At 39.2% G+C, this 11,606-nt stretch overlaps 1 protein-coding gene across 1 annotated transcript; it reads right to left on the bottom strand.

Moving 5' to 3' along the window:
* Positions 1 to 1,145: 1,145 nt before the first annotated feature.
* On the bottom strand, positions 1,146 to 4,872 carry LOC108996257 (2-oxoisovalerate dehydrogenase subunit alpha 2, mitochondrial-like). The gene is made up of 9 exons (XM_018972030.2): positions 4,527 to 4,872; positions 3,469 to 3,606; positions 3,159 to 3,341; positions 2,829 to 2,986; positions 2,628 to 2,727; positions 2,280 to 2,391; positions 2,042 to 2,181; positions 1,734 to 1,919; positions 1,146 to 1,533 (listed from the first exon to the last, which is right to left on the bottom strand). Exons 1-9 carry the CDS (start codon positions 4,779 to 4,781, stop codon positions 1,366 to 1,368), a joined length of 1,440 nt encoding a protein of 479 aa, XP_018827575.1. The 5' UTR covers positions 4,782 to 4,872; the 3' UTR covers positions 1,146 to 1,365.
* Positions 4,873 to 11,606: the final 6,734 nt, after the last annotated feature.

Here is an 11,606-nt window from a genome sequence, read left to right as displayed (position 1 = left end):
TAATCTGAGGATTTTCAATAAGGCATTACTGAGAAAATGGTTATAGAGATATCAATTGAAAGGAGAGTTGCTTTGGAGGGAGGTCATTGATCGAAGTATGGTAGTGCTTGGGGGATTGGTACTCTAATTTAGTTCGGGGGACTTATGGTATGGGGCTTTAGAAGTTCATCAGAAAGGGTTGTGAGAGCTTTGTTAGTTATGTGAGGTATACTATGGGTGAGGGATTTAGGATCCGTTTTTGATTTGACATTTAGAGTGGTGATTGGGCCCTCAATAGTATGTTCCTGGCTATTTTTCGATTGGCATCAGTTTGCTGTTGTTTCATATTTGCTTTATCGTTCTAATGGTGCGATTCAGTGGAATATTTGTTTAACTCAATTTGTACAAGATTGGGAGATTGATGAAGTTTCAACTTTCTTCAGCTTTTTATACTCATTGAGATTTAATAGTAATGCTGTGGATATGATGTTATGGAGGTCGAAGGGGTGCAAAAAAGTCACTATTCGTTCGTACCATAAACTATTGTCTTTTCCGGATAGTCTTCCTTTTCTTTGGAAGCGTATTTGGAGGTCTCATGTGCCTTCCAAAGTGGCTTTGTTCATATGGACTGCATCACTTGTTAAAATCTTGACGCTGGATAATCTGAAAAAGCGAGGCATTATAGTTATGGAGTGGTGCTTTGTGCAAAAAAAAGTGAAAAATCCATGGATCATCTTCTCTTGTATTGTGAGGTGGCAAGTGCTTTGTGGAATGGCATCTTTCGTAGAATCGGCTTGGCTTGGGTGATGCTGTTGAGAGTGGTTGACCTTCTCGGGTGCTAAAACAGGCTTCACTATTGTTCTCAAGTTGGTGTGGCTTGGAAGATTACTCCTTTGTATCTTATGTGGTGCATTTGGATGGAAATGAATCATCGGTGTTTCAATGACAGAGCAGTCTCTCGAACAAATCTGGAATTTTTTTGTACACTTTGTTGTTTTGGTTTTCAGCATTAGTGAATAGCTGATCATCCATTCATGATTTTCTGATATCGTTTTCAGTATCCTAGAATGTATGTAGGTGTTTTCTTTTGTATACTTCATGTGTATATGGGCTTTGCTTATACATTCGTCTCTAATAAAATCTCTTATTACTTGTAAAAAAATAAGTAGTAGAACTCTATTAAATAGATTGAAGACAATGCGTGCATGATTTCCCATCTTTGGAGAAGCAAGGAATCACCATAGAGAAAATATAGCTTGGAGAGGGTCAATTGCATATTACATTTAGGTTGGGGAACTGTATGCGTGGGATCTGCTTTCAATTCATGGGGCTGAAATAATCGTTAATACAAGATCCCATGCCATATAAATGCATAATCATCCAAGTCTAGGAAGGAACATCTGAAGGGTAGTCCTGTAGGTGTCTCTTGATCGTCTCTTTCAGCAATTTCTCCTGCTCCTGGAGATTGGATGGGGGAACATCATATACATCTGTGAAAATGTCTGCCACTGGAGGTTTCTCAAGTTTCTCTGCAACTTGAATTGCATGCAGTAGCTGTACTAAAGTATAATCAGTCAAGAACTTTCTTTTTTGATCAACAAAATTCTTTTGTCTAAAACTTTCAAAATGTAATACCATTTGGATGCGACTCTTAAAAGCTGTGATCAGGATGCTCATGAATCAAGGACTGTATAGTGCAGAACTTTATTATACACGTTATGTTGATGTTTCTTTGGAAGATATGCAAATTTTACCTGTGTCCTCACACTGCTCCTAAACTCAGACTCGGCTTCGCCACTCCACCAACCTTTGCTTTCAATCCATTTTCTAAATCTAGTTACAGGGTCTCGTGCCAATTTCCACCATTCAATCTCATCGATTGGACGATACTTGGTGGAATCATCAGATGTGGAGTGGTGTCCCACTCTATATGTTAGAGCCTATCAATGAAAACGATTAAACCAAAAATATATATCAGACCAAAAATCTACCGTGAAAGCATCTGGGGCTTAACATGATGCCTTTCAAAGGCCAGAGAGTAACAAACTAATCCTTACTTTACCTCAATTAAGATTGGTCTGAGTTCACTTATTGCCATCTCACGTGCAGCATGAACTGCACTATAAATGGCAAGTGCATCATTACCATCTACTCGGATACTTCGGACTCCATAAGCCTGGCCTCTGACAACTGCACCATCACCTGGTAGTAAATAGAAGTGGAAAATTTGTAAAGATAACATGAAACTCTTGGTAATGATAATTGTCGAAATAGAACAATTCAAAAGAAAAAAAGAATACTTCGAAACTGATCTGAAGTAGGGGTACTGATAGCCCATCCGTTGTTCCGACAGATAAATATAACTGGGGCCTCCATGACCGCCGCAAAATTCAAAGCAGCATGGAAATCTCCCTAACATTACTTGATGTATTAGAAGCTAAACAACCAAAAGTGACACCCCATTGAAATAGAGGAGGCTATTGAAATGCTAATGAAATAAAAGATTTCCTTAGGTCTTCCATAGCCACTGGAAGCTTTTGTCTATTGTCTAACTCCCCAAGAGTCATTCCAAAAATGTTGTTTACCAGAATCAAAAGATTTCAAATATCTTGCTATCCTAGTGATTCAAACGGTAAGCAGATTTTTACCTCACTTGTGCCGCCGTCACCAAAATAAGTGACTGCACATGCTTCTTTTCTATCCATCTTCAGAGAATATGCAGCACCAACAGCATGTGGAATTTGTGTGCTGGAAAAAAGTAGGCAACGTTTGTGGCATGACTATGATGATTTTTGCTGTGAAATCTCTGCACAACAACTCTTACATAGACAAGGTTCATCATATCTTACGCAATTGTTGATGATACAGTAAAGTAGTTGTGCTTGTTAGATCCATAATGGATAGGCATCTGCCTGCCTTTCCCATAATCAAATTTGTTTCCGAAACACTGGTTTGCAAATTCTTGTAGGGTGAAGCCACGCCATAGTAGCACTCCTGGCTCTCTGTACTGCATAGTATATCATTAAAATGTTCTTCTCAACTCATTTTCAATAATTGCATATGTCAAATTACAAGCATTATGAGAACTCAAAAGGATGGAGATGGTAATGAATGTGCTTGTGCATACTGCTAGGAGGAATTGTAAGGGAAGTACATATCAGCATGTGAGTGCTTGTAACCTGAGGGAAGACATGGTCATCAATAGAAAGTGCTGCAGCAGTTGCAATATTGATGGCCTCTTCTCCAATTGTCGTCAGATAAAATGAAATTCTTCCTTGCCTTTGTGCTTCATAAAAGATTGTGTCCATGGTTTGAAGGGTAACCATGTCAGTGTACATTTTTACAGCAAGTTCCTTGCTGACCTAATTAAATTGGTTAACCATAGGTCATAAGGATCTTGTGTGTCAGATATATACATTCAGGAAAACAAAAAGAAAACTCCATCTTCTGGAAATTCAGAGAGGGAAGGGAGAGTCCAAGTCGAAGTACCTGTACAAAATTGCTGCCAATAATCAGCTGACCTTCTTCATCAAGGACACGATAACAGCGTGTCCGCTCCTCTGGGGATTCAGATATAAATCTCATTTCAGGAGTGAAACCGACCTTTCCTCCTGGAAAATCCAAGACCTGTTATTCAAGATAGCTTCAGTGAGTACAAATAAAAGCACACCTGCATAACAATATGATTTGATATCCTGTTTAAACGTTCAAGGGCTCATTTGGGAGCAATTAAGATATATCCATTTACGATTACACAACAATTTGAATAGATTAATCTTTCATATAAACAGTAGAGTGATAAGTCATCTTCCCCTCCCATCCTTCCCGGAACACTCAAAAGTCATATTTATTATGCACACAAGAACACGACTTGAAGAACTTATATCACATCCCGGGACATCATCATCAGATAAATTAACTTTTTTTCCCAAAACACATGTAATATTTTAAAGTGTTCATCTTCCTGGTAGCCCGCCCCTAGCTCTTGAAAACATCTAAACTTCACTATCACTAGAGTGCTTCCTTCAAGTAGTCGTCAATTCAAGTACGTACCTAATACACCTAATTACACATAATTCTACACTAAATTTTTTTAAATTAAATCTGTTTGAGAATGTTTATACAATAGCCCATTAAATGAATGTAGATCCACTATAGAAGCTGAGCCCCCAGGACCTTAATGGGACAGCAAGATTCGTTGCTGGTTTGTGAGTTCAATTTAACATTTTGTTAGCCAGCGATCTCTTCAGCCACCAAAATGCATGCCTGATAAACATCTAAAACTCAGGCCTTATCTACTCAACTAGAAACATCGAATTTATTCAATTTACAATATCACATCATGAGAGTTCAAATTACGCTAATTCAATAATAAAAAGCATTATTAAGGATCAATAATTAGTCTGCTTGTTATGAGTTTCAAGAGGCAAGGGACACAACTAAATTGCCAAATCCATACAAAAACAACACGAGAACGATGCAACGAAAAAAAGTTCCAAGTTTCTTTTTTTCTAACTACACGTTCCATTGTAAGCTTACTAATATACCTTGTTATCATCATCATCATTGCGAGAACTCAATTGTTTTTCGGCTTTTGTCCATTTGAAACGGCGAGAAGATGCTTTCACAATCCAATCTGCATCCGAGTTCCCCAGATTTTGAATAGTTGGTGATGGAACTGGAAATTCATGATGATGGGATAAAGTAGAAGCCCAAGGACTCGGATTGATTGTTCCCAACAAACCTATCTTGGATTTGAGAAGGTTGATAAGGTTCAGTGATTTTCTCATGCAGAGAGCCATGAGAGGAAAGACTCCACAATACGAAGAAGAAACCGAAATGGATATGGAGAGACGGGAGAGCTCTGTTTGTCAGTTAATGCCAATCCTAGCATATCCCTTCGGTTTTTCTTGAGGGGCAGAGGTAGATCAAAGTGACACGTCAGCTTTTTAATAACGTTTAGTAGTTTACTCCTTGAAGACTGGATAAGTCCTTCTTCAACAATGAAAGTGATGTTTTTTTTTTTAAAATAAAAAAAGTGATGTTTTTTTTTTTAAAAATAAAAAACACAACGTATGGGCAAAGAGAAGTAAAAATCTAAATTTATAAATTAACGTATATTAGATCTATTTTATAATATATATAATTTAATAATCTAATGTGCTACATCAAAATACACTAATTTGTAAGTTTGATTTTGTGAAATATTGAAGTAAGCATGTTCCATATGTGTAATTAATTATGGAAAAACATATATTATATCCTTTGTACAGGTTTTATGTTTTAAATAATTAAATTACCAAAATTTATTCATTTTATCCAAAATTTTTAAAAAGTTATATGCAATATTTACTTCGCCTATTAATAAGTTCTGATTCCTAATAAATTATGCTACAAAAATTTTATATACAGTCATTTTTATGTATTCTTTTACGTATTCTACTAATGTGATTGGTTGCGCCACTTTTTTTTAATATAAAATAATTGATTTGACCAATCACATCAATGAAGTACTTAAAGAGTACGCTAAATTAATGACTGTATATAATATAACTCAGTACTCGAGGCATTCTTTTTTAGCTGACGTGGCGTATCCCAAAAATTCTCTCAGGATTGGTGATCACCTAGGGCTTTTTGTATGGTTTCTGCCGTCGACACCCTTGGGTAGACAATGGAGGCTAGTGGTTCGCAGCCATGCAGGAGCCCTATAACAATGGCAAATACGTGGGTTACTTGGGAGTTGATTCGTCTGGATGTTCTTTGGTGGATATTGTGGTCTCTAGGCCACAACCTCTTCCAGAAGTGGATCTGCCTTGGCGTGAACCAAGGTTTAATGATGGTGAGATGTTCTTTTTGTTCTCCAAGGCAGAGATCAAGCAGTCAGCAGAGTCGTTTCAATTCTCGGTGGCGTTGAAATTTCTTAGAAGGAGGACTTCGCTAGATCATATTAGAGGTTTCATAAAAAATCAGTGGGGTCTTCAATCTATGCCTGTGGTGGGTCAACTCCGAAATCCAAGGAACGTATTGGTGCGATTAGTGAATGAGGAAGATTTTATCAATGTAATGGCTAGAGGGAATGCGGACGTTGTGGGTGTTCCCTATAAGGTTTTCCATTGGACGCCGGATTTTAATGAAGAAGATGATTCTCCTTTGGTGTCGGTCTAGTTATCATTTCTTGGTTTGCCTCCTAATTATTTTCATGTCTCTATTTTAAAGAGTATTGATGGGGGATTTGGAAGGTTTTTGAAGCGAGACAATACAACGATGTGCGTAACGCGTCCGAAGGCGGCGCGTACTTGTGTTGAAATGGATGTCTCCAAACCTTTGAGACATTCATTTTGGATTGGTCCTCCGGGTCTAGCGTCGAGTCATTTTCAAGAGGTTGTTTTTTAAAATCTTCCCTTGTAGTGCGCTCGGTGTCGGAGGCAAGGGCACTCAGAAAACAAATGTGGTCATCATGATCGGTGTGAAGAACAAGAAAATTTGAACTTGGCGAGGGCGGGAAAAAAAATTGAAAAAAGTTTGGAAGCCTGTGGGTATTTGGATGATAGATGAAAATCTTGAGGAGGGTTCCAAGGAGAAGGTGGTTGAGCCATCTAGGAGAGAGCTTGTTCTGGAAACTATTAAGAAGCGCAGGGGTGTAGGTGTGTATTGGTGCACCTGATGCCGAAGTACAAGCAGAAACTCACGTAACAGACATAAGGAATCATAAAGCTGTTATTGCTGCACATGACGCCGAAGTACAAGCCGAACCGAAACTCACGTAACGGAAATGAGGAATCGTAAAGTAATTATCAGCCACAGCAAATCACGCACAAGAGAATCGGATGCTTAAAATCTGGGATTCAGTTTTTTGTATTTCAAAATTTGAATGTTTACGATGACTCTCCAATTGTATTATATATAGCAACATCTGTGTGCATATCTGATATATGAAAAACAGAGCATATTCTCATCCATTGTTCTTCAAGTTTTACATGGTATCAGAGCCATTAGACCAACGTCATCTCTTTGCAATTCCCACCCCCCGTCTCTTCATCATGCCTCCTACTCAACTTCCCCTCTTCAATCCCACCTCCTCTCTCAATATTACAAAACTCAGCCGTGCCAACTACCCCACTTGGAAGGCCACCATGCTTCCATATCTGAAAGGGCAAAAGGTTTTTTGCTACCTCGATGGGTCTCTCCAGCCACCATCAAAGGAAATTGTTGCCGACAATGGCAACACGACTCCAAATCCGTTTTTTGACATTTGGGACACTCAAGACAATTTAATTCTTAGTTGTCTCAATGCTTCTCTCACTGATGAAGTTCTTGCGCAGGTTGCTCACTGCACAACTTCTCGTGAAGTCTGGCTTGCTCTCACATCCTCTTTTGCTTCTCAGTCTAGGGCTCAACTCATTCAACTACGAACTCAACTCTCAACAGCTCACAAAAACAATTAGACGACAACTGAATATTTCATGCAAATTAAACGTCTTACGGACAACCTTGCAATTGCTGGACAACCATTGAATACTGATGACACCATTACTTATCTGCTTGCTGGTTTGGGACCAGAATATGACTCCCTTGTCACTACTATCTCTGCTCGCACTGAGCCATTGACAATGGAGGAGCTATACTCTATGCTGCTTGTTTGTGAAGCCCGCATTTCACACCATTCTCAGTCCACTCCAATAATGAATATGACAGCCAATGTCGCTGCACGCCAGCAGAATTTTTCTGGCTATCGTGGCCGTGGCAGCTCCAATAGAGGGCGTGGCTTTGGAAGCTCAAATCGTGGCACTGGTAGAGGTAATTTCTCACCCCGTAATTCTGATTTGTGGTGTCAATTATGTGAAAAATCAGGTCATACTGCCTCTCGATGCTATAAGCGTTATGATCCTCACTTTCTACCCCCACCACCACGTCGAACTGGACAAGCCAACCTCTCTACCAACCAAACTCAGCAGCCGTCTGACCAAGAGTGGCATGTTGACTCTGGAGCAACGCACCATCTGACCAACAATTTCAATAATCTCAATGTACGTGGAGAAAACTATGTTGGCACTGATCAAATCCAAGTCGGTGATGGTTTAGGTTTGTCTATAACACACTGGCACCACGTCCTTATCCACACCTTCGAAATCTTTTGTTCTTGATACCATTCTTGTTGTTCCCCAAATCACAAAAAATCTAATTTCTGTCCGAAAATTTACTCGTGATAACAATGTTTATTTTGAGTTTCACAATGATTTTTTTCTCATCAAGGACTACTCGGGGAACGTCCTTCATAGAGGCCATAGCAAAGATGGATTGTACTGCTTTTCTCCACCACTTCAACACGTTGCCTCTTCTGCCTTTGTCGGTGTTCGTATTTCCATCTCTAATTGGCATCGTCGACTAGGACATGCTAATTTTCGAACTGTCAATCATGTGTTAAATTCCAATAATATTTCTGTTGAAGTTAATAAGAGGCTATCTATTTGCCCTGATTGTGAGATGGCCAAGAGTCACAATTTGTCATTTTCAAACTCAGTCAATCATGCAAGTCAACCTTTAGAATTAATTTTTTCTTATGTATGGGGACCAAGTGTTGTTACCTCGAGCTATAACTCTCATTATTATGTTTGTTTCTTGGATGATTGTACAAAATTCATTTGGTTTTTCCCTCTCAAAAATAAATCTGAAGTTGAAAATATTTTCTTCCAATTTCAAACATATGTTGAACGTCACTTTGATACAAAAATTAAAGCGGTTCAAACCGATTGGGGTGGTGAATTTCGCCGCCTCAATACTTATTTCAAAAATTGTGGCATTGAACATCGTATTGCTTGTCCTTATACTCATGAACAAATGGGTTCGGTTGAAAGACGCCATCGTCAAATTGTTGAAATGGGACTTGCTTTATTAGCCCATTCAAAACTTCCTCAATCCTATTGGGAAGATGCTTTTTAAACGGCTACTTATATTATTAATCGTTTGCCAACTAAAATTTTGAATAACCTCTCTCCGTTTGAAAAAGCTTATCACAAAAAGCCAAACTACGATTTTATGCGTGTCTTTGGTTGTGCGTGTTGGCCCAACCTACGACCCTATAATCGTCACAAAATTGATTTTCGCTCCAAAACTTGTATTTTTGTAGGCTATAGTCTCTCACATCAGGGGTACAAATGCCTAGACTTATCAACAGGAAAAATCTATGTCTCTCGACACGTGGTCTTTGATGAATCTTTATTTCCATATCAAAAATCAGATTCTCCCTCTCTCGGTCAATCGCAGTCAGACACGGCATCCCTTCCTTTTGATTTACATTCCACACGTCCGCACATGCTAACTCCACATACAGGTTCTCAAATATCTCCACCTAATCCCATGCCACTTGAATTTGATATAATGCCACATACCACTCCAACGGTATTGCACCAGTCAGATGATGCCAACGCTTTGGACCCGCATGCTGCTTCTAGCTCGACACCTGCTGCACTTCCACATCCCAATACCTTGCCACGCCAAGTGTCCACAACTGCTACCACCCAGCACATGGTCACCCGGTCCCAAACTAATCACCTCAAGCCAAAATTGCCGTACGTAGGATATATCAAATATCCTCTTCCAAAAGCACTTCTTGCCGAGGTAAATACTTCTTACGTTGAGCCAAGTTGTTTCACCGAAGCAAATAAACACTCGCAGTGGAGAAATGCAATGCTTTCGGAATTCAATGCATTAATTCAAAATGGAACTTGGGAACTAGTTCCACCCCGACAAGAGTACAACCTTGTTGGAAATAAATGGGTGTACCGTGTCAAAAAAAAGGTGGACGGTAGCATTGAAAGATTTAAAGCCCGCCTTGTTCCCAAAGGCTTCCATCAACAAGAAGGTGTTGATTTTACTGAGACTTTTAGCCCAGTGGTTAAACCAACCACAATACGACTTGTCATCTCTCTTGCAGTCTCTAATAATTGGCCACTACGCCAACTAGATATTCAAAATGCATTTCTTCATGGATTCCTTCAAGAAAATGTTTATATGCAACAACCACAAGGATTTATTCATCCGGATTATCCTCATCATATTTGCAAATTAAAAAAGAGTCTCTATGGCCTTCGGCAAGCCCCAAGAGCATGGTTATCTCGACTCACGGATCAATTGCAAACACTTGGCTTTATAGCCTCGAAAGCTGACACCTCTCTCTACACTTTTCACCAAGGCAAGGTCCAATTAATCATTCTCATCTATGTGGATGATATAATTATTACAGGTTCAAACACCAAGGCTATTGATCAATTAATTGGCACCTTATCAAAATTTTTTTCAGTTAAAGATCTTGGGCAATTATCTTTCTTCCTTGGTGTTGAAACATTGCGTATGGGTGCTAATTTGTTTTTAACCCAACGCAAATACATTGGTGAATTATTACGGAAAGTAAACATGGACAACGTAAAACCATGTGCAACTCCCATGGCAACCACCTGCCATCTCTCTAAATTTGAAGGTGTTGACTTCAATGATCCCCAGCTTTATCGAAGTACAGTTGGAGCCTTGCATTACCTTGGTTTTACACATCCAGATATCGCTTACAGTGTTCATCGTGTAAGCAAATTCATGCATCAACCAAAAGAACCTCATTGGCAGGCAGTGAAGCGCATCCTTCGATATCTTAAGCATACCATTTCATTCGGCCTTCACTTTTCCAGACAAATTAATAAAGCTCTTCATAGCTTTAGTGATGCTGATTGGGCAGGGGATAGCGATGATCGAAGAAGTGTAAGTGCTTACTGTATTTTTCATGGCAAGAACTTAATCTCATGGAGTTGTAAACAACAACAAACAGTTGCAAGAAGTAGCACTGAGTCTGAATATAAATCTCTTTCCAACGCCGCTGCGGAACTTCAATGGATTCAATCGCTTCTACATGATTTAAACATTTCTCTTCCTCACTGTCCAATGTTATGGTGTGACAATATTGGTGCAACATATCTCTCATCCAATCCGGTGTTTCACGCCCACACTAAACATATTGAAATCGATTTTCATTATGTACGAGATCAAGTCCTACAAAAAAAAGCTTCAAGTTTCGTTTATCTCTTCAACAGATCAGTTGGCTGACTTGCTCACCAAAGCATTAAATGCTCCCCGATTCACTCTGTTACGAGCCAATCTTCAATTGCAAGATCTGCCATTTCGATTGCGGGGGGATATTGGTGCACCTGATGCCGAAGTACAAGCAGAAACTCATGTAACAGACATAAGGAATCATAAAGCTGTTATTGCTGCACCTGACGCCGAAGTACAAGCCGAACCGAAACTCACGTAACGGAAATGAGGAATCGTAAAGTAATTATCAGCCACAACAGATCACGCACAAGAGAATCGGATGCTTAAAATCTGGGATTCGGTTTTTTGTATTTCAAAATTTGAATGTTTACGATGACTCTCCAATTGTATTATATATAGCAACATCTGTGTGCATATCTGATATATGAAAAACAGAGCATATTCTCATCCATTGTTCTTCAAGTTTTACAGTGTGATGGTTTCTTTTGATGGATTAAAGTTGTGTCATCAACTTGGTTTGAGGGATTTTCTGGTGGAATCAGATTCAACGGTGATAGTAGGATGGTTTCGATGAGGAACTTGTAAGT

This window comes from Juglans regia, chromosome 1 (assembly GCF_001411555.2).
Source record: "Juglans regia cultivar Chandler chromosome 1, Walnut 2.0, whole genome shotgun sequence".
In the NCBI taxonomy this organism is placed as follows: Eukaryota; Viridiplantae; Streptophyta; class Magnoliopsida; order Fagales; family Juglandaceae; genus Juglans; species Juglans regia.
Note: the sequence above shows the minus strand (reverse complement) of the source record. Positions and strands in the feature narration are given on the sequence as shown.

Bases quoted from the DNA above. Each gene is read 5' to 3' on its own strand.
- LOC108996257 (XM_018972030.2), bottom strand. From the start codon at position 4,781: ATGGCTCTCTGCATGAGAAAATCACTGAACCTTATCAACCTTCTCAAA. The intron at 3,342-3,468 runs GTACTTCGACTT...CAATTTAATTAG, and splicing joins TTGGCAGCAATTTTGTACAG to GTCAGCAAGGAACTTGCTGT. The intron at 1,534-1,733 runs GTAAAATTTGCA...ACTTTAGTACAG, and splicing joins GGAGCAGTGTGAGGACACAG to CTACTGCATGCAATTCAAGT.